The sequence below is a fragment of the Molothrus aeneus genome, chromosome 6 (genome assembly GCF_037042795.1).
Source record: "Molothrus aeneus isolate 106 chromosome 6, BPBGC_Maene_1.0, whole genome shotgun sequence".
Lineage (NCBI taxonomy): Eukaryota > Metazoa > Chordata > Aves > Passeriformes > Icteridae > Molothrus > Molothrus aeneus.
The window spans coordinates 15,088,798-15,112,731 of record NC_089651.1 but is presented as its reverse complement, the minus strand read 5'-3'; the positions used below and the strand labels follow the sequence as shown (position 1 = coordinate 15,112,731).

Below are 23,934 nucleotides of genomic sequence, written 5' to 3'. Positions count from 1 at the left end.
ACCCAGGGGAGTTACATCATTGCACAAAACCCATTTTTCTCTACGTTCCTTTCATCAGTGAGTTCAGACTCAACAACCAGTCCTACCTGCACGGCCCAGGTGATGACAGCCCCAGGCCCACCTCCTGAAGAAATCCTACAAAACACCCATGGGCCAAGGCCACACGGCAATTCTTTTTGGAAGCCCACTGGATGCTGCCTGTGCCTGAGCAGACACACTACAGAGAGACTTATTTAATGCCATACTAAGTGTCACTCTCCAACAGAAATGCAATCTTTTTCACTTGGTTTGTAGCGCATTTTTTTCTTATTTTAATGTAAAACTGCAGAGATCTCTCTCTTTTTCTCTCACACACCCACATACACACATCAGTGTAGCCTGTAATGTTTGTTCAAACACCAAAATACCAGCCTGCCCTACCACCACTTCTAGGGCAAGTTTGTCATGTGAAGAAAGGTCATTTCAGAATAAGCAGCTGACAGAAATTGTTTGCTTTCATTTTGCTGCTGCGTAGTTACTCATCTATATTCAAAATCTCCTGTTTGAACACAGTTGCCATTTGTCTGCAAGAGGATTTGAGGGAAAAAAGTGCACTGAAGAGAAGCTAGGTGTAATTAGGATATATTTGACTACATATTTTTTGTCAATATTAGTACTACACTTTCAGGAGAACATTGAAAGAAAAGTGTAAGAGGCTGGTGAAGGGTCTGGAGCACGAGTCCTGTAAGGAGCAGCTGAGGGAACTTGGGTGGTTTAGCCTGAAGAAAACAAGGTTGAGGGAAGATTCTATCACTCTCTAGAACTACCTGAAAGGAGGTTGCAGAGAGGTGAGTGTTGGTGTCTTCTCCAGGTAACAAGTGATAGGAGAAGAGGAAGTGGCCTCAAGCTATGTCAGGGCAAGTTTAGATTGGATATTAGCAAAACTTTTTCACTAAAAGGATTTTCTGGCATTGGAAGAGGCCTGGAACAGATGGCGATGGAGTCACCATCCCTGGAGGCACTTAAAAGCCATGTTGATGTGGTGCTGAGGGACATGGTTTAGCAGTGGACTTGGCAGTGCTGAGTTAATAATTGGACTTGGTCTTAAGGATCTTTTCTAATGTAAATTGTTCTACAATTCTGTGACTCTAAGAAAAAAACAGCTTCCCAGCAGTGTCTTTCTTTGATGCACCAACAAGACCTCAGCTTCCTTGTTCAAAGCAGCAGGCAAGCAAGTGCTCAGAGCAGAGCTCCTCTGCTGCCTGCTCAGACTGATTCTCACACAGCACACTTGGCTGTCCCAGCTCTCTACCACTGCCTTCCTCAGAGGTGTCACAGTGATATCAGCTAGCAAGGCTCTTATGTGGAAAAGAAATGCATCCTCCTGCTGTTAAATGTCATGAGAAATGGCTTTCAGATAAGCAACTGGCATTTAGCAATCAAGTGGCTCAAATGCTCCATTCAGACACAAAAAATAGGATGTTCCATGCATAATAAAAAAAGGGAAGTGTCATATTTTGTATCACACAAGGACTGAGTGCCCTAATTGGCCAGGACACATGCCCAGGATAATAATCCCCCCTCCTGCTGGCTCCATGAATGTGCCAATGCTATGCAGATCTTTAATGCAATAACTGGTTAAAGCAATCACTCATGCTGGAAACATGCTACCAAAGCACAGTAGCAGAGCTGCTGTTCATAATGCAGAATTATTAAAGAACATAACACCATGTAATTTAGCAGAAAACTGTGCTTTGCTTTGTCTGTAAAACACCAGAACTCATTAAGTTGGCTGTTACCTGCCACACAGCTAAAAGGCTGAAGGACAAATACTATGAACAGACATTTTAACAGGAACAGGCAGCAATCAAGATTTTTGTTTTCTTACCTCTCCAAATTCTTCATAGACTTGTTCAATATAAGTGGTCCCCTTCCTCCCTGGAGAGAGCTCTCCCTGTATTTCTGACTGATCACTCTCACTTTCATTTGTCTTGCGGCTGTTCTCCTGTGCTTCATTCTCTGACTCCTCTATGTTGTCTCTCTCGGACTTGTCTGAAAAAGCATCGTTTTCCAAGTGGTGGTTGTTCTCCAGGGTTGATTCATTCAACCTGCAACACACAGTTCATTACTTGCTTCAGTTTGAATTACAAAGCCACATTCCTTAAGGCTTTTAAAACACAGTAAAAACACTCCCAGGACTCAGAATAGGGTGTGCAGACCAGGACAGTCTCAGACATTGATTTCCTGAATAACAAAGGTTTTATCCCAGAAAGAATCCAAACTGCACTTTTCAAAAGGTGTCAGTTCCATTTACCCATCCTTACACAGCTCTGCTGCTGGCTCTGGATGGGAGCCCACAGACCAGAGGGATACAGAGCAATTGCACTCCAACAACTCTACACTGCTGATAAGAGAACTGAAGTATCCATCAGGAGAGATTTTTCCCTTTACAGAAATCAGTGGATTGCAGCACATACAAGAAATATGACATTACGAGATACATTTTCTTTTCAGTGCTATTGCTATTTTATTTCAACAGAGGGTGGTCCTAAGTCAGCCCTACACTACAAAAGACAAATTTAAAAACTAATAGAAGCAAGTATTTTCTCACACACATACCCCTCCCTCATCCATTCCTTCCTCTGGGGGAATGTGCTTCCCCCCCACATGATGCTGTGTGGAAGAACAGAGTTGAAAGCATGGAGTGGACAACTGCATGTGAGAAGAATTCCCAAGTTATAACAGCATCTAAGGGAAAGCATGGAAGGTGTAACAAGTATCATGCTCAGTGATCCAGACTTCAGAGAATGCAAAAATTCTCTCTCAAGTAACCTATAGTGTCTCCACTTGAAAAAGCAGATGCAGTTCATATGACAGATGGCGAACCTGATTGCACAGGCCAGAGGTCAGGTGCTGAAAAGTATTCACTAAATGCACTTTTTTCAAGTGGTATTTATCATGGGAAACAGTTTTCCTTATTCATACATGTCTGCAGACACTTTACCTCTTCCATGGCCTGGCCTACTCCCACTAGCTGAGCTTCTCAGCTGGTCCTTCCTCTGAAAATTTCTTAACTGAGACCTCATGAAAATTGCTCTTCAATAGAGCAATTAAAAAAAAAAAAGATTTCCAGTTATACAAGGGGTTTCAGAGGATCTAAACAGGCCCTGGATCTTAAAGAGTTTTGTAACTTCCTGTAGACTGTCTTCCTCTCCAAGATTTCTCTGTACATGGGAATGTTCTGTCAAGCATCAAGCTTCTCTATGACGGGCATTTTCTCAGGCCATTCTGGCCATGTTCCAATTTTTACTAAGGATGAATGCTGAAAGTTCCCACCCTTGCTCTTTTCCCCACTTTTGTTATTTTCTATTTTAAAAAGATAATTATTCATTGCTAGGTAGAGCCCTGTTAAACTAAAAAAAAAAAAAAAGGCAACAGAAGAATCAAAACTCAGAACTGGCATCAGCTTTTCAGAAGATCTCAACTTCCAACTATGCATTGAAATAAGCTCATGATTTTTAACTTGCCAAGCAAGCCACATTGTGACAGCCACAGCTCAATTTCTGGCAGAGCCCAGTTTCTAGAGTTCTTTTGGAAGTGTCATCTTACAGCTTTCTGTGCCTTTAGAAAATCTTTCTTTTCATTCCCTTTGTAAATATATGTATGTCTGCATACATATACATATATACAGTGTTTATATACACAAACCACAAGGTTTTTTAACTGACAGTTGCACTGTATAATAAAACTGAGATCATTAATCAGAGTCAATGACCAGCACTAATAATTTGCTATCAGACATTATGTGTCTTCATTGTTCTAGTGCCAGGATGTTAGTTCTCTTTTTTAGCCAGCAGGCAGCAAATGTAATGACTGATAACCAAACACACTGGAGACACAGATTACACACACATGAATTTAAAAGAGTAAAGCAGAAAAAAGATGAGGAGAGAGCTGTCTGGAGATATTATCCCATGATTCCTCACCATAGCTGTTTCCTGGATGGTATATCCAGGAAATTATTTGGTTTTGATCATTTAAATACCTAATTTAGTTCTTAATTTTTCAATGATCAGGTAAACATGTGAGTGTTGTCTGTGGCTGCTTTGCTCCCTAGACCTAACGAAAATCTTCTCCATGGGGGAAAAATACTTGAAAGAACAGTTCATTATAAGGCTTTTAGTTGCTGAGATGCAGCACTTGTTTCTATTTCACATTTGTAAGAAGAGCAAGTTTTCCAGTGTCACCTGCCTCACATTTGGGAAGTATTTGATGTTTAATGGAGTAAATTACTATTTTCTTAGTTTTCTCTCACCACCACCACCACCCACCCCAGTATTTTTTAAAGATTTCAGATTTAGTCCAAGAGGGAAATCAGATTCATATCAAATTCCACTGAACTGTGCACTGATTACCCACCACCACAAACCAGGTAAGACTTAATACATCCAGAGCCACAGAGCCACTCTGGGGAACCAAAGGGAAAACAGATGTTTCTCATTCTGAAGATCAAACATGAGATGCTGAAGTGCACCCAGGTTCTTTCTCCAAAGAGAATCACCACTGAATATATGTGATGTGCTACAAACAAATGCCATGCCATGAGCTTGGCCAATTAATCAATGTAAAGACTTCCCAGGGGCTTCCAATGAGATTTGGACCAGAATCCAAAAGCTGGGGGGGAAAATGACTATGCTAAAAGTCAGCACTGAATTTGTGGCTTCCACCATGAACATGGGTAACCTGGCACTTTTCATGGCTAATTTACTGTTCTCTTACAGTGCTTTATTCTCTAAGTGGCATTCCTGGAAATATCAGTTGGTGACTTGTACTTCTTTGGGTTTGATACTGCTCTTCTACACAAAGCAAATAAAAAACCATCGGCTTTTGCAAAGAAGTAACCAGCCAGACTCCTGGGGCTGCTGGAGATGAGATATGGAAGCCACAAGAAATACAACTTCATATTAGAAGAAGAGTGCCTGGTGCCCTAAAAGTCTCTTGTCTAAAATCACTGATTTACACAGTACTTAAGGCTTTGATTCGCTCACACAGTTCTCTCTCTCTCATTTTTATATGTTACTAAAGACATGGATTTTAAAATCACTGTATAATCTTGATTTGTTTCCCAGCAGGAAAGGAGCAAAGCAGCCAGCAGACAAATGCAACTTTGGCTCAGAAGAAAATCTGCTTTTGCCAGCTCCCAAGGGGGTTTTGTTCTCCCCATAATATCCATCATCTTCCCTTTCTTTTTCTGTTCTTGACAGAGTAGTTTGGCTAATTTGAACATAGAGTTAAATGTAATTAACTGGCCCCCTAACAACTGCATGCCAATTTAATTGGTAAGATTCCCTGTAGGGAAAGCATTTAATTAGAATGATTGAATCCCTGTGAGGAAGCCACTGTCACTGGCAAACCAAAACGACTTTGCTCAGCACTTGCACAGTTTGGGTTTTGCATTCTCCCTTATTTAAATGTTCTTCATTCCTTCAGGGATGACAGCAAGTCATCCTCCTGTCCTGCAACCCTCAAACTCCCCTGGGCTTTAAGCACTGGGGAGTTTGGGTACACTTTACCAACAGAGGTAGGACTCAGAAAGGAGAGGGTACTGTCCAGATGATCACATGCTGAATGCCCAGCTTGAACCAGACTCAGCTAAAATTTGAGCCTGTAAGAAATATCTGATTGCAACTGTGGGTACCCTGTCCTGCTGAAAACTCTGCCATGTGTGTTGCTACTACTGAGTCCCATGTTTCAAAGGGGCTTTTAATGTTGGACAACTAAGAGGTGAAATAGAGGCATCACTTAAGCATCATTCACACATCACATTCTGAAGAAATACTTTACTACAGTTTTAACCCTATCTTCTGTATCAGTTTATAGTAGCCATGGGTTTGCCCAAATATTCTCAGTGCCACAGGCTCCATTTTAATATTATGTATATTTCTGTACACATATCCATCAGCGAAAAAACAAGCCTACTGCATTCTTGAATTCATTATCCCAGTGAGCACAGAGACTTCCAGACATAATGAACGTATTATGAAAGAAGCCCATGAGCATAAGTACTAGGGCACATGATGTGGTAAGATATTAGATTTCCTTTTCTTCTCCCACTGCTTTTCAGTAAAGCTCTCTTCAAACTCTAGGTAAAAACCTGAACAGCAGCAGGACTGAAGAACACATGCTGCAATTACCAGAACCTATCAGGGCAAAGGGCAGACTGAAATGATGCCACCCCTTAGGTCCCATGGGGCCAGAGGTACCTAAACACTCTGAAGAGGACTCAGACTCCTGCTGTTGTTATAACAGAGACCAAGAAAACCTCTTAAGGGTGAGGTCCTGCTCTGCAAGGCATCATCTTTGCAGACTGCAAGAATTGCTACCCTAGAAACTGCATAACTGATGGTGCATCGCTGTGAGCTCTGAAAGTCAAATTCCAATCAGCAGAACTAGAAATAGACACTACCTCTCCCAGTTCTCACTCCAAAGGCCAAATGTCTATACCAGGAGGATTCTTGAAGTTGCTCACTCAGCTATAAGCAACAGAAAGGCCTGGGGCTTTTTAATGTGTACAGAGCTTTGATGTTCCAAAATGCAGCAGTAATACCAGGAATATGAATAGAATGGAGGCTGTGGGGACTTCTTTCCCCTTACGTAAAAATTTGTCTGATTCATCGAGGAAGGAACTGGACACCCCTCAAAACCCCTGCAGAGAGAGAAAGTAATTATAAAACTAAGGATGCAGTGTGTGCACTCTGCTGACTATAACACAGTATTACTAGGAAAGAGTACACATTATTAAAATATAGATCAGACTCAGAGCCATATGTGCTAGCAACACACAGACATTGTTAGTGACTGTGTCTGTGTAACTACAGCAGCTAGATTCTGCAATCTTTACTCAGGCAAGCCATTTTTCATGCTGGCATCCCCAGATACCATTTTGGCTCAAGCAGGGGACAGAAGAAAGTTGTTTATGTACAAACAAACACAGCTGAGATTTCCCCCAGCCCTTGTGTTCAAACATTAGGTAGCAACACCCAGCCCGTATATTAGTGAGGGATGCAGCAGCAGAACACACAGGCTGGTTTTTGAACAGATTTCCTCAGTGGACTCTGGCTAGATTACACTCAAGTTTGAGCCATGTGCCACCTCTCTGTGCATTAAGGAGTAACAGCCCCATCTTACTGGAAGAACTCCTGGTCTGACATAGCACTGGTGTGCAAGAGGTGGTTGAGCCCTGCATGTGCAGAATCACTCGAGCAGTTCACGTCTCCATCCTTTCCCTGCTTGGAGGCACCGAGCCTGAAGAGGCTGGAGCAACGCAGGGCAAGCTCCAGAGCATCCAGCCAGCATCGGCCTGTGAAAACAAAAGGAGTTACTGAAGCACAGCAGAGTGAATAACACAATTCATGCACTGCTTCTCAAGAGCTTCTTGCCTGGGAGTAAAGCTTATTATCATTATAATTCAGGAAGTCACTGGGTACAATATATTTTTCATACATATGATCCCTAGGTTATCTTGCCAGGAATGGTGTGTTTTAGCAGCTGCATGAGTAACACATCTGCATGGGTGATACAGTGGAAAGCTCACCCCAACTCCCTCTTCCCTAGTAACATCCCCTTCTGATCTCCCACAACTTGTTCACATCCCATTGCCCCTTTTTGATTTAGTCTGAGATGCAGGAAATCTGTGTGGGTACAGTGTTTACACACCACCCAGCATCTCCTGTTTGCATGTAATACACCCCCCAAAACACATTCACCCCTTGGCATCCCACCTCATGCACTTCCCAATGGCAGGGAGATGCCAGGGCACTGAGCTCTGTGGGAGAGATCCCTGCTTACCCTGGGATCACTGAACCACAGCCTGCTCAGGGGTCCCGTGCTGGCTGTAGTGCTGCACCACCATTCCAATCAAGATCCAGGAGGGTCAATATGTGACAGAGTAATTGAGACTAGAGGAAGTTGTCAGGCTGTTTATTTTCCCTCTTCTTCTGCATTTTAAATTTATTTTTCCATTCCTTCTCTCTGCCTGGTCCATCAGATAATCTCTGTGGGGCATCATTTTTTCTTGCTGCAAAAAAATCTTTACCTGAAGGGTCCATTTTGGAGAAACTGTAAGCATGGCACAGAGCTAAGACAAACTGCAGCTCCTGTGCACAGCCACACTGGATTTCCTTATGGCCTGCACAGGTCCCACAGACAGACAGCAAATGAAAAGCACAGGAATCCAAGCTGCCCCTCGGCTCTTTTTGCAATGATCCATACAAGGCTACAAAGCTCTGTGTTAAAGCCCAACTACCACAGTGCTGGAGCTGCTGTACTCCTGGAAGCACCTGAAAATAGCCTGGTTCTGTAGTGCAGTCATTAATGAGGCCAGGACACCTGCAAATTAGCTGAACATTCGAGAACTGAAGCAGCAAGGGAGTTATCCTCTAATTTCAAGCTTGTAAAATAGAACTCTTCATTACACTTCTCAGAATACATTTCACAATAATTAGAAGCTGATTGAGAGGCAGTGAAGGAAACAAAGGATTTTTCTCTAGCAATGGCAAGTGCTGCAAACAGGGTTTCCCTGGACTGTATTCATTCCTGGTCCCATTTGGCAAAATTTTCATTAAATTCTTTTCTATCACACAGTATCAAGCACATGCATAAATCTCACTGGGATCCTGCTGCTCTCCTGGGCAGAATTCCCATCAACTTCAACATTACCAAAATTTGGCTCTATAAGACAAATGACAGCTCAAAAAAAAAATCTAGAACATGCATATAAAGAAATATTTACAAATTTGAGTGGCTTTCAATGCTTGCTTTCATACAAAGCTGCAACCACTAAAACAAAAACATCTCAAATTTTTGAAGAATTGCACTTGAACATTTAGCCATGAACACTGCAGAGCCCCAGTCATTTATTCTAATTTTATCCAATAAATTCCTTCAGCATCAGCTTATGATTTAATAAAAACATCACAAATAATGGTTAATAAAAGATTAGAAAGTTTGAATGCTGTTGGAATTGATTTCACACTATTTTGTATTTAACAAATATTCATGCATTAAGGCTTCACAGGCAGAGATTTATGCCCTTCTCACTATGTGGAGGATTTGCATGGATAACCCATTAGAGTTAATGGCTGCACTGAGCACAAATCCACCTCCTCCCACATATTCCTTGTCCCCCAAACCCACCACTATGCAAATCTGTTTCAGGCTGTGCCTCACAAGGGAGTACATTCCTGCTCAGGCTCCCCGCCTTGACTCTCCTCTGCTTTTAAAATTGCTTTGCTTTTCCAGTTCCGCAGAGTGAGAACTCTGTGATTTGACATTTGGAAATGCTGCATATGTCAAGATATTTTTGTATTAAATAGGCTGTTAAAATCAGGTGCTTTGACAGGTAGGTTGATTTGTAGCAGCATGAGCCCTGTGAGGCAGCACCGAGGTCATCTCAGTGCTCTGCAGCTCTCAGGTACACTCATTATCCTGTGATAGCTGAGGCAAGAGTGGCCCCAAGTCTCCCTCAGACATCCCCCAGCCTGGGGATGTAGACAGAGCAGCCCATGCTGGCCATGACCCATGGGCAGCTCTTTTACCCTCACCCCACTGCCAAAGGTGTTCACCGGTGCTGCCATGACCTTACAGGCTTGGTCAAAAATTTGGGGGTTCACTACATCACCAGAAGAAATTTCTACACAATACATCCACGGTTTCCAACTCTTCAGATAACTCCCTGGAAGGTGTTATGAGAAACCTGAATCTTTTCTGAAGCCTTATTCAAGGAGCTTAAATAAAAAAAAAAAAAACAAAACCAAAACATTAAATATTCATTTTAATAGTCCCAGGCAGATACACAAAGCTTTAGAGAAACTTGCTGTGCATCAGCAGTCAGCATTCTTTGTGCCCTGCAGCACACAGAAATGGCATCAGTGTACACCCTTGTTTTCATTTCTAACAGAAACTGAACTGAAGGGATGCAGAGCATCCCCAAGCCCAGAAATGGGCCTTCAGCCATCAGGTGGTGCTGTGAATTCAAACAAACACATACCACTAACCCAGATGGAAAACACAGGCTTACCTCTGCAAATAAAAAGGTTACATTCTCCGCAAGTCAATGGTGTGTTAATTGCAGCATAAAATCATAAAATTATACTCTCTCAATTACAGGGATTGCACACAAGATAAACGTGTTTCCTTGCTAAAGGCCTATATGAAATGTTTTTACATCTGAGTGACCCTTCTATTGAGCTCTATTCTTCTGGATTGTGGAGATGATACAAAAATGCTAGCATTTGGATTACTTAATTGCTTACCTGACAACTCTACTCACTCCCTCAGGGACTGCAGAAGGGGAGAAATGAATGTGGTCACATAATTAAAGGCTGTCATCTACAGTGATGGTACTGCATGAAGGCTTCATGGCTACCTTAATTCTCACATCTTCTAATTTTGAGTGGGTGACTCAAATAGGGCTTTTTTGTATACAGGGTAATTAGATCAGAAAATAATGTAAGATGTGGGTTCCTTCAGAGAGGAATGGTAGCCCAAAAGGGTGCATATGAAGGAAGCAAAAAAAAAAGTTACAATAATATTCTTTTAGGAGGTATGAGACTGCAATGTAAAAACTGCAATCAATTATCAGTTATAAGTTTTTACAAACTGTGGCCTAAACTCAGCATATGTTTAAATTCTGAAGAAAAACCCAGAAGTATATTGTCAGCTTGTGGCAGAATCTCCCCACAAGCTTTTAAGCTCTTCTCAAATCAAATTATATAGAAACAGAGAGTTGTTTACATTGGAAAATACCTCTAAGATCATCAAGTGCAACTGCTAACCCAGGACTGCCAAGTCCACCATTACCCATGTCCCAAAGTGCTACATCTGCATGTCCTCTAAATACCTGCAGGGATGTTGACTCAGCCACTTCCCTGGGCAGCCTGTTCCAGGGCTCATCCACTAAGCAGGTCACCTTGCCATAGAAGGAGATCAGGTTGGTCAAGCAGGACCAGGCTGGCTGGTCCTGATCCTTTGGTTTCCCGTACATGCTTTGAGGTGCAAACAGGAATCACTATGGTTCCTTGCAGGACACCTCCTGGGTCAGCAGGGCACCTCTGGCACCACAAAGAAACCTGGAGGCTGCAAGGCTGAATAGCAGCAGGCATATGCTTGCACCAATTCTTTTTTTTCACAGACAAAAGGAACTACTAAAACCAAGAGACAAAAATAATTTCTTCTCCCTCTTGGGAAAAAAAAAAAAAGTCAAAACAACAGAAGGTGCTTATGCTGCTAACCTAGACTCAGTTAAAAGAAAAACTTGACTCTGTCCTAGTCTTTGAAGAGATCTAAAAGTACAAAAATATCTCACAGGACAACAACAGGCAGCACTGAAAACACTATTCAGTTTTGAAATCCTTTGCACTCACCTAGAAGAACTCATAATCTGATGTGCCAAGTCTATCTGCCACGTTTTGTAGCAGCTGGTCACGGAGGATGCAGCCAATGTTCTCTCAGCACTCACCAGAAAGAAGAATCTGCTCTAGATGGAATCACACCCTTACACACAGAAATATCAGTCTGGGACTATACTTCTTCTCCACTGCATTCCTGTAGCTACAGAACACCTGGGATGAATCTCTTGCCAATTAAGACTTCAAAAGGCTCACACTGAGCAACCACACATTCCTCCAGAGAGGCATCACTAAGGCAATATTATTCTTCTTGAATTATTAAAGTCCTCCAGCTTTGGCCTCATGCCTCACACTTAGAAGATAGATGCTTTTAAAAATCAACCTGAAGTAGACTGTCACCTGGAAACGATGAATTCTTGCTCAAGTGCACACAAATCATGAATGGTGAGAAGAGGTTGATTTGCTTCAGTCAGTGAACATTAAGGTCATCATGTTCAGCTGACTGCTTATTTTGCTATACCACTTGGGTGCCTCCGTGCATGATTTCTCCCACTTTGGCTGTCAAGATGCAAGGATGTGAGCTCTCAATTAGCTGCAGGTGCAATTTATGCAGTGAACTTAATGAAATATTGTTGCAGAAGCCTGGATTTTAAACTACTGTGAAAGGGCCAAGGAATATGAAACACAGACATAAAGCTAAAAAGATATTCTATTTTCTCCAGAGCTGCCAAGACCCAGAGATGTATTTCATTGTTAAATTGGTTTCAAATTGCAATCTTCCCCGTGGTTCTTTGCTTTTGTGCGTGACCCTTATTTCAATAACCTAATTTCCTCTCCAGATGAGAGCATCAGTTTGGGGGGAAGGGCCTGATGCCTAGAAAAGAAACAACACTGTAATCCATCAGGATTTCCACACAACTGCATCCACATTGGGCACTGGAGGCTACCCAAAGCATACCTGAAGGAGAGGGCAGACAGAAGGAATAAAATGTAAATGTGATTTACAATTCCACTGTTAAGATTTTAATGTTGGTAATCTGCTACTTTGAATTCCATTAGTAGGAATACGTCCTGTGGCAGCAGTGCCCATGGCACAGTGGAGATCCTCACTGTGAGACCTAAGCAGGTGACTTAAAATGCTTAGGACACATCAGTGTCTAAGATCTCAGGGGCAGCTCCAGAATGGTCTGGGCAGGAAGCTTGGGAAAGATTTAAACTACTAATTCTAAGTCACTCCTCAACACAAATCTGAAATGTAGACACAGTCACTGGTTCAGAAAAAGCAGTCTTCTTTTTTGAAACTGGTAAGAAAGAAAGACCATGCACTTGTACAGGTTGAGCCCTGTAGGCTGACATGACCTTTCCAGAGGTTGATGTTTAAAACACATCAAAAAGCAGACTGCAGCTCTGGTCTGTGAATGTGAAATCTGCTGTAGCTGGGCAGTGGGTTCTGCAGATTGTCCAGAAGTCATGATCTTAAATCCTACCAACAGTCTGTCACAGATGGTACAGCAGAGGGGAAAATGGGGATTCTGAAATGCTGAGAGAAAAAGTAGGCCATGCTGATCATGATAGAGTTGCCAGGATGGCTGAACTGTACATCTAACATATGCAGCAACTCAGTATTTCCCAGCAAGTCAGAGGCCTCCACAAGTTAGTTATATTTGCCAAATGCTTTGTTGTTCATTTTCCACTACTAACATGGGAGACTGTGTTAAGAAGAACACAATAAGGATACCTCCTCAGAGATGCTGTAGATTCATACAGTATTGCCCTACAGGGAAAATGTAAACAGTTCAAATATACACAAGGGCCAAGATCCCACCTGCCCCATTTGTCTCAGCTGGCTTAGCTCATTTTACCTCAATCTCCTGTCTCCTGCATCCTCTAGGTTTGTCCAGTGTGTTAAAGAAATGAAACAAACTCAGGGACACCCTTTTGGACATGCCTCTTTACAATAGGTGAAGCAATGTAACAGTCTAAAAGCATTTCAGTCCTATCTTCTGAGCTTAAAATCAAACCATATAAACTGCAAAGTACAAGCCTTAATCTCCTGCAGTTTATACAGAATTCTTCACATGTAGCAGTTTCTGCTCCTTGTGTCTTTGTCTGCACATGTTTTACATGACCTACTGACATTAATACTGTCCCCAAGTCACTCATCTCCATGTATGACACTCATGTTTGGCCCTTTGTCAGGACATGTGTTTGGGAAGAAGCTGTTCTTCCCTCTTGTCTGGAGATTCACATCCTCCCCTTCCTACACAAAGTATGCCCACTTTCCACAGCTCACTGACCTAAGCTGGGAAGTCAAATACTCTCATTAAGCTAAAAATTACACCACTCTTCATGCTAATATTTCTGGTGCAATTGAGTATAAATTTTTTTGGTGAAGTCCACTGCTAAATGGACAGATCCCAAAGTTTTGGCTTTCATGATCACCGCATCAGGCTCAGAATCTACCAGGCAAAATGTGGGTGCTCCTAGAGCAGGTGGCTCTAGGGCACTGTTGGTGCTGTTCAAGAGCTTGTATTTTGTCTTGAACCAAAGGCCCTAGTTACTTTATACACACTCATTTAGAATATTTGATTGAGAGGCACCTCAGTTCCTCCTCCTTCCCTTGATCACATTAGCTTTCTATCTAACATTAGGATCCTACTGGAGAAAAGCAGCAAAGTAAAGGAAAATCACACTAAACCGAAAGTAACTCTATTTTGATCTGCTTTGCCTCTGCGTGCTTCCCAAGAATCTTGGCCAACATCTTAGCTCTCAAAATGTGTTCCAGTAACTCACCATTTTAATATGACACCGGAGAGACATAATAATTCACTGGGCAGAAAACTTCTCACAGGCATTTCAACACTGAAAATTCTCACATGCCAGGTACGGTCCCTTTTGTGCTTTTCCACCACGTGTTATACGACCCAGACAGAGAGATCACAGCTAGAAAAATCTTACCTCTGATGATCTCTTGGGAGCTATTGCTACCTTAGGAGCAATAACTAACTTAAGGTTAGTTAGAACAAATCTAAAGCTCTTCTACTCCATGTAACTGGCCTATGGCAGACATAATAAAAAGAGAGAGTAGAAGCTCAGCCACAGGTCTCTTGGCCAGGCCGCCTCTATGGTTTAATCATTAATAATTAAACTAGTAGAAAGACAAGTGCATGGGTCTCTAAGGAAATAATATTTTATAAAATCTCGATTGACAGACAGTTGTTGAAGTTATTTGGTTGTGTAAGAACTCTGTGGGATTGTTCTGTGTATCTGTTCTGTGGGCTGTGTGTATAACCAGGGTTTGAAATGCCTCTAATTTAGCAGCTCTACCCTACAGCACTATTTTTCCCCACAAGGGATGATTGCATCAATCTATCTCTTTCTAGGCAGGTGATATTTGGAGCCAGGTTAGAATCCTGTATTCCTTTACACAAATAAGCTACAAAAGCAGACTTTTAGACTATTTTAGGAAATAGATGTGTTTCTATGGGCCTATATAAGTTCTGCTTATTTTCATATAATTTCACTGCACTAACATCTGCGAGCAGTTTTCAATGTCATGATGGTGTCCCTCACCATGAACTGTCCTCCTTTCACTGCAGGAGGAAAATAGCACAGAAGTCTGCAATGAAGGAAGGTTTCCTCCTATTCTGTGTTATGCCAAAGGTGCATTTGCATTGTTTCATTTTCATCTCTTAGGAAAATGTAAAACCTAATCACTGGAATAGAAGGACATTACTTTCAAAGCCCATTTCACTCCACAAGAAGCCCTTATGTCCCTAAAGCTACTCTAGATGAGACCCAAAGGAACATATGAGATAGATGAGCCCCCTTAGTGGGGTAGGTGAAATATATCTGTAAAACGAACAGCCTAGGTTAATTTGCTATGAAAAAAAATTAGAGTAGTCTGAAGGTCAAATGGAATGAAAACATGGTTTTAATCTTCTTATCTACTTATAAATCACTGATATTTTACATCCTCTGAAGTAATTTATAGAGATTTTCACATAGCAAGCTGGCATGTCTGTTATATACTGACCTAAATTTACCTTCCATAATTTTGAAAATTCCCAGAATAGTATTTTACATGTGGAGTCACCAGCATCTGGGCCTGCTATACTGCAAACCACAGCATAAATAGTTTACAGCAAAACTCAGGTGGCTGAAAGGCACCTAGTGACAGCTCTTCAATATTACCATGCCATTTTCCTCCAACAGAGTAAGATGTAGGCAGATAAGACAATGAAGTCTCTGCTCAACTGAGGACACAGAGCCCTTTTCATATCAGTTTTGGGACTTCCACCCTTTAATTTACACTGACTTAGTGGTTTTCCCCAATGAGAAGCCTAAGTTCTTCTTCCATACACAATGCCAGAGAAGTGGCTGTTCAGTGAGGGCAATGAAATGTGCCAGAAGTCTGCTTGACTTATTCTGACCATTGCTAAGAGCAGTCTTTCAAGCTGGGTGAGCCACCATTTTTTCCTTTATACACTTTTTTTTTTTTTTTAAATATCAACCTATTTTCTTTCTTCCTTCTTTCTCAGGAAGTCTGCTATCTGGAGAAAGCAAACAACCCCCAAACTTACCATCTGATTCGGAGGCTGCTCTGAAAATCAAGTAGCTGCTGGGAAGAGGCTGAGTGATCGAACCAACGTTTTCTCCCTTTGGTCCCTGGAAATGCACACAGACAGAAAGATGTAAGATCTTTGGAAGCTGCAATGGACTGTTCAATGTCTTTCCACCCTTCCCAGGCAGAGTGTGCATGTTTGTGATAGGAAAGAAGGCAGAAGCAGATGGAAAAATTTGGAGAGACTCATTAGTAATCACGATATTGCCGCTGCAGCTCCAAGGCAGTAATGAGCTCCTATGATAATGGGGCTTGGTCTAACCTATGCTCAACCCAAAACCTGCTATGTTTATTCTGATATGCAGGAGTGGAAAGATCTTATTGCTGTCACTTGGGACAAAATCAGTCAAACCTTTGTGCAACACCAGAAGGAACTGCTCCATGAGGTGCACGTGGAGTCTGCTGGCAGCCAGACACACTCACATGAAACATCCTTCACTCACCACCACAAAAGCAACAGAGCCACACCTTGTGCTCTGAGTGCCTCCAGCAGAGAGGCAACTCTCTCCTGGAAGTAAACAAAGGGGAAACTCCAGCAGCTCTCCTGGAAGTAAACAAAGGGGAAACTCCATCCTGAGTCTGTGGGAAAGGTGAAGATGGGAAAACCCCAGACTGAGGACCAAAGGTTTCCCAGCAAGGGCACATTCTACTGGGTTGCAATCCTTCACCTTTAAATCCAGAGAACCCTTAGGCTGTGCTGCCTGTGGTGACAGTCACTTCAGGCTTGCTCATTTTATGCTGCCTTTCATTTAGAAGCTGTGGCAAAAAAAAAAGTGTCTCATAAACATCCTGCCACCATGCTTTCAGCATGACCCTCCAGAAATGATGCCCAGGGAAGCAAATTTCATCCTGGATGAGACACTTTTTTTGAGCAGAACCACAGGCTCCCTCCTTGATCTCCTCCCTGCTTCCTTCTCTTCTGAACTCCAGAAGATGCTAAGAAAAAGCAGTTCCTGTATGTAGTGAACTCAGCTTCATACTCTTCATGGTATGGGCTTTGTGCCATAACCTAACAGAAATAAATAGAAATCTCTCCTTCATTGCATTTTCAAAGTGACCCAGCTCATCCTCTTCCTCACTTTGTTACAAATAACATAAAAGCAGATCTTTTTTCAAATATGCAGACACTATGTCAGAAATAAAAACATCACCAATACTCGGTGACCACTATGTCACCTGCAGGGGGGAGCAAGAGGATGCTCCAGGATGCTCCAATACAGATTTCCTTGACTTTCTAGAGAATACCACACAATGCTGAAAAACTCTAGGCAGATTTTTGCAGTTTGAGTATTACTTTCCTCCCTTAGATGGACCTTTATAGTATCCAATCATATTCCTTGAAAGAAGGATTCCTCCCTCCTAGCTGGTAAGCATGGAACTGTGACTTCTATTAAAAACTGCTCCTGTACACAAGTGCTTCACAGCTAAATAGCCATTTTATCTGGATTTTTGTTTTTAAGTTACACTCAGAAAACCAAAATTTGGACAGAATTTTAAGTAGGAAAAGTAAAAAAAATTAAAGTAGTAAAAGGAAATTGTATCTGAGTGTATGAAGACGAAGTGTTAAGAAGACAACAAGCTCTAGTTAAGCTTCTTGGCTTCACATCCGCGACGCTCCTCTGCTGCCAAGAGAAACTGGATTCCCTGTTACTTACTTTTTCTCCTCCCCTCTCCCACAGGAGGTTCACAAAATTAAGACTGTTTAAAGGCCTAATAGTCAGGACTGGCAAAGTTGAGATTTGATTTGTAAACCAGAGCAGAGCAGCTTAAGACATTACTAGTGACATTAATGCAATCAGGCATCATTCCCCATGGCAGTTTTCCTTTCAGCTGCTTGCAGCTGAGCAGGGCATTGGACAACTATTGATAACATCATTACTTGTGTTTTTTAGTGCAAAAGTGGATATTTGCTCTGTTTGAGGAAAAACCCCACAACCTAACAGTACAGATACAGAGAAACAATATTAAAAAAAAGGGGAAATGGGAAGGAAGTGATAACACAAGATTCTAACAGGCATTTAGGCACATGGATGAACTCAAGAAGCAGCCAGGTCACTCTGTTAAGGAAACATATTCAACAGTAAGGCACGTTCTGGGTGGAGGGGGCCATTTCCAACAGAAAAAGAAAAGAGAGGAGGCCATGAAAATAAAGCCAACATCTGCACAGATTAAATGATGTTCTGTATCTGCACAGCAGAGATAATGATGCTTTCTGCCTCCCAGCCCTTGAGCACCATGCCACTGACCATCCCTCACTCAAAGCATTACCCCAGCTGCACCAGCACCCAGAGTCCAGCTGCAGCCCCTGTGCAGTATAACTAAGAAAGGACCACCATTCCCATCTTTACATCTGATTTGAGACTCAAAAGGCATTATGAAACGGGGTGACTGGGCTTTGAAAAATGGAGAGGACTGACAGTTTTGGATAGTATGACAAGACATCTCAGAGAGTCATAAAACAAAGCTTAAAAAAAGGGGAAAAAAATCTCCTTAACAGTACTGTGGATAACCACAAGGATGAAGATTAAACTATTGTATTATGGAATAGAATAACAACTAGAAAAGCAGCAGTGCAAGACCATTTCTAGAACTTTTCCTTTAAAGGAATGACTCAAATTCTTACAAATCAACAAAATTCAAATTAAACATCTTCCCAGATGCAGTGGGTCTGACCCCAACTTACTTATTATTATAAATAAATGTCAGAATAGGCTGCAGATAATGAAAGCCTTCCCCCACCATGCTGTTCAGCCAGCTTCTGTGCAAGCTTGAAGGGAAATACAACCTATTCCAGGACATCTTTTGGGACAGGCAGGCAAACCCTGCCAGCTGATAGCTCTACACTCCCTCTGTGCAGCAAGAGGACAGACACCCACACTCTCACACGAATTACTAAATTGGCATCCCCCAGTCTCCTGCAGCAACCTCAGCAAATGTCTCTTCCCAGGAGCAGTGTGGGATCACACTGCCCTCAAACACTGGACAAAGAGACTCTGCAGCAGCATTTGGAATGCAGGGGAAGCTTTTCTTACTGCTGCTTGCACTGCTGGCTGATTTTGGGACCTTGACAGTTTTGGCCTTGCATTCACAAAGGCCTGGATGGAACCAATAGATAAAAGGTCTAATCCGTGTGCACTGCAAAGGAGTTTCAGGCTGAAACTCTCAAAAAGCCAGGGAAGCACTACAGAATAAAGAACTCTTTCCCTCAGCAATATGCTTCTAAGACAGCTCTAGACCCCAGGGAGCTTTATAGGAAAAACAGTACCCCGGTGCATGTATTTAGCTTTCAACTATAAGCCATGGCCTTTACATCTTATCTTGAAAGGTGCCCCAAAATCTTGTCCTGCTCTGACTGAAGTTAGATGCCTGCACATCAAATTTATTTGGCCAGTACTACCTATCAAAGGCCTATGGCAGTGCCTGAACTAGACATTTGTTCCAGGGCTGAACCCCAGAGTTAGCTCCAAACATCTGCTGGGCAGCCAGGCCAATATGTACAAAGATATTCAGTAATTCCCCTGAGTAAACTGCAAATCCAATGATGAGAGTGAAAGCTGGACCATCAACTCTAATCTGGATAACCCCTGAAAATTTCATAAGCCATTTTGGGCAAGAATGAAAGGTGTTCATCCACCTCTTCCTTCTAGTGTGATGGACAGTAACTTGGGCTTTTTGCTTAAGCTCAAGTGAATCTATATTCCATGAGAAACAGACTTTCTTTGCATAGTTTTACACAACCAATGTAGATCAGTCAATTCGGCTCCAGTTGCTTTGAAAAGAGGCTGTGAAATGACATAAAATAAAACAGTATTTTTAGCAGTTTCAGCCTTAAACTGTTGACAGAGTGCAGACAGCCTCTTTGACATCAAGCAGCTCACTGGTGGATTTCTTCCTGATGTGTATTTTGGTGTTTACCTTCTGGCTGAAGGCATCTATCACACACAACAATCCAGGCTGAACTCAGGTTTCAGGGAGTATCCTACTATGCAGCTCAAATATGGCTTTCTAAGTATATCTCAAGAGATGCAGAATATTACTTTGACTTTAAAATTCAAACCTCTTTGGACTTCCTCTAGTCCACAAACATTTTCAGATATATACTCCCTTCACATTTAATATACTAATTCTTATTTCCATCTTATGTTTTCTCAAGAGACACAAGAGTTAGATATACATATTTAAATGCATACACACACTGATAAAACCTCCTCTTTCTTTGGGATGCTTCATATCAAAGGAAAGGCATCCTAGTGCAACATTTCAGATCTGTCAGCAACTCTGCCTCTCAGTATTTGACTGCACTTTTGATTCTATTTTTCGCTACCTCCTCTGACTGTGCTTCTCAGAAGAATTCAGTTGACCTGTCAAATCACAAAGAAGGCTTTTGTTGACAGACAGTAAATCATCAACAACCTTCTTGGATGCATGTTCTGAATTTAAAAAGCTTCAAAACTCTAAAAACTGAATAAGAAGCAAGATAGCAACGAAACCTTTGAAACTTTAAGGAAAAGCAATGCATTTAGGCACAAATCAGAGCTGCTGGCAGAAATCAGCAGCTCTCACCCCTGGTTGATGAGGTTAATTTTAATTCTCTCCTCCTACCTTATTAAAAATGGAAAGGCTTTTTATAGCGATTGTATAGCTGTGTTTAAAACTGTTCAATTAACTGCACGGATGAGCAGAAGTGTGTCTGCTTGATCTGCTCCCACAGGGCTGCTCCCTTTTGTCAGAACTCCTGATGCCATGACAAGTGCTTTCACTGCACTCTCGTGAGTCTCTCCATTTCCATTCCCTTTGCTGACTACCTTGCAGCAAGGCATCAACTCATAATGCCTTATTTACACTTGTGATGTCTCCTAGAGAATTTATATCTGCATATCTGCAGTAACTCTGGTTTTGTCACTGGTTTTGACAGGGAAACAAATACAAGAACATTTAAGTTTTGTCTTCAGGGTATCCAAAAGATGTGGCTCTCAGGAGGTGCTGGGATCTTCCTCTTTGCTCATATGCATTACATTTTTTTTTTTTTTTTTTTTTTTTGCCAATTCTTAAAAGAAAGAAGAAAAAGGAATACAGCTCTTAAAGATTTGCAGGTAGTTATTTCAAAAAGTGTAAAAAACTATTAATAATTTTTGTTACAGGGAGATCCAGAGGTCACTGCAGGAGCCACTGTGTGTACAGGAAGGGATTGTCTCAGCCTGAAGAATAAGTCAAAATGAAGTGGAGAAAATCCCGCTATTTCTATTTCAAAGACGAGACAATAAGGGCTATCTGAAGTCATGCTTTTGTGCAACAGTCAAGGCTTGAGCTGAACACTGAGTTCCAAGTCCATTGCAAACAAATCCAGACCTCAGGGGTGTTAGAAAAAAAAGAAGTCAAATTATAAACCTGTTTTTTGTCACTCTGCCAGCCATCTCCCTGTCTTGTGTGAAGCACTTGGTGCTTTCTGTGTCCTTGTTTTGGGGACTTTAGTTAACTGTGTCTATGCCCAACTCCTTTCAAAGATGTAGGTCATGGCTTGATATAGCTTCTAGGTATTTAACTTTTTTTCCTGCACTAACACATTTCCTTTCTCCTCAATCTATGCAGGCTTCTGTACACTGAGAATGATACGGAACTAATCACAAGGACTATGTATCTTTGATGTCATTCAATGATCAAGCTTTGGTATCCTTAATCTTTTTATGCAGTCAATTCACCACCGCTAACAGCAACTGAATGACTAAATAATATCAGTGCTAGGCAATACCAGTACTCAGAAACTTTGGTAACCATGAAGAGGTTGTTTGACTCATCAGGATTGTTACCTTTACAGCCCAGATGGATTGATCCAAAGGATGGAAGAGTTTAAAGCAGAAGCCATCCTTTTTGGAGGGTCTCTCGATCAGCTCACAAGAATGGAGCAGAATTGTCCCAACCCACTGTCCGATCTTTGGCGTCTTATAAATAAGCAGCACTCCTGGTTTCAGGACACACCATAGTTTGGTCCAGCTCTTCAGAGTCCCCCGAATCTGGAGGGAAAAAAAAGTTGCATCTACATTGTTGCTTAGAAGAAATCCATCATTTATTCAGTATTGATACAGTATTTCCAGTATGGTTATTCCAAGGCTGTACCATGATACACTTCCTAAGGAAAATACATGGTGTTCCCTGAACAGTCCTAGGGACCTAACAGCAAAATCCCAAAACCTGGAAATCTGGATAGCAGAATCTTGTCTTCGTATTTTTATTACTGGCTTAGTATTCTTCCTATTTTTATTACTAGCTCAGGGTTAGCAGCTTGGTTAATTTTTTAGGCAATGAGCACTGCTGGCCTATGTGAGAGTGATCTGTTAATAATCACAGAGGACATGTCAATTAGAACATTGCATATAAAATGTTATAGCTAGTCTAACTTGACTTATAAGTCATTTTAATAGTGTTCTGCAAAACACTGCTATTAATGGGTTTTGTCAAATACCCCATTTTTAAAAGTACTGTCTCCAGCTGCTTTACTTCTTTGTCAAGCTCAATGCAGCTCTCTCTTGTATAGAAAACATTAAATCTGATAAGGGTACATTAAAGATAACAGCTTTAAGAATGAAGAAGTTTCTCAGTAAGGTTAGATTTTGCCTAAGGTCTTCCTGCCTTCAGTATGCAGAAGCCAAACCTCAAGTCTTTTCTGTGTTCTGTTTTTGTGGCCCAGCATTATTTGCAGCTCACCAGAAATTTCCAGTCACAGCAAACATGCAACAGGTATTTTGTGTTTTTTATTTTTCATTAACAGTAAACAGTACAGGAAGACCACGCTGCCAATCTAACTTCTCAAATAAACCGTAAGCATGTCACTTTTCTGACCTCTAACAGTAATTGCAGAACAACGTTGGAGGTTTTTACCACTAACCAAATGCAACTGTATTGTTTCATGAGATCCTTAAGTTACTTTGTTTTTCTTAAGAGCTATGTGTTAGGCAATGTTTGAAAATTAGGTTTTGCTAATATGAAAGGTTCAACCATTCACTATTATTTGAGAAGACTAAATGGCCCCAAAGGAGGAGAAAACCAGTGCTCATCTCTCAATGTCAATCCAGATTTACTTTGCCACACAGAAGTTTCAGGATTTCAATGAGAAGCTGTCACTACCCGAGTCTGTGCACAAGGAGAAATTGCAGTTGTCATCAGGTACAATATGTTTCATTCTGTGCTGTGACAACAGAAAATCCAATTGTCAATAGAACAAGCTGTATCTGCCCATTTTCAGGCTGTTACTCAGTCTATTCCCGGTTAAGTACAAAACCACATTTATGGGAAGAGGCCAAAAGAGTCTTTCAGAGAGGAACAAAGAGAGAAACATCACTTCCCATTGTACCATGCCCTTTTTGAGCCCTTTTGCTGCTTAAGGACATGGCATAGACCGACTGAGTTAAGGTGGAAAGTAAATACCCACAGTTCTATTTTTATAGCAGTTATTTAAGTAAAGCTTGAGTTAAAGCTTAAAAACTATTTGGTCTTCTTTCACTTACAAAAGTGCTAGTGCATACATCTCAGACACATCAATTACTTCACATCTCACTTATTTTTTCCCACATCCTCAGAAGAAATGGTCTGTATCAAATACCTTCAGCCAGTCTGCTGTGATCACCACACTGGGATCCTTCAGAGCACTGAAGAGTTGTTTGGTAGCTCTTTTCTTCTCCTGTCTGTAATTTTTTTTTTGTACCTGGTTGAGAACAGAGAAAATACAGTAGCTGTACTCATGGCCTCTTTTGAGGAGGAAAGAACATAATGCATTAAGGACAGTTATGTATAGCACAGCAAGAAATTGACCCAGCACAGGTTCCCCAGAAATGAGCACAAGGAGGAATAAAAACATAATGAGAAAACAAGCAATTTCTTTGCTCCTGAAGTTTCATTAAACACAACCTAGTTTGCCTTTTATTTGAG

At 41.5% G+C, this 23,934-nt stretch overlaps 1 protein-coding gene across 5 annotated transcripts in view; it reads right to left on the bottom strand.

Moving 5' to 3' along the window:
- The window catches only part of OSBPL5 (oxysterol binding protein like 5), a 173,451-nt gene that overhangs the window by 20,572 nt on the left and 128,945 nt on the right, over positions 1-23,934 (bottom strand). For all 5 annotated transcript variants that reach the window (XM_066551722.1, XM_066551726.1, XM_066551723.1 and 2 more), the window contains 5 exons: positions 23,609-23,710; positions 21,819-22,022; positions 15,971-16,055; positions 7,168-7,339; positions 1,868-2,087 (listed from right to left, as the gene is read on the bottom strand). In XM_066551722.1, coding sequence (XP_066407819.1) covers positions 1,868-2,087; positions 7,168-7,339; positions 15,971-16,055; positions 21,819-22,022; positions 23,609-23,710 — 783 coding nt within the window. The remainder of the gene's footprint in view (positions 1-1,867; positions 2,088-7,167; positions 7,340-15,970; positions 16,056-21,818; positions 22,023-23,608; positions 23,711-23,934) is intronic.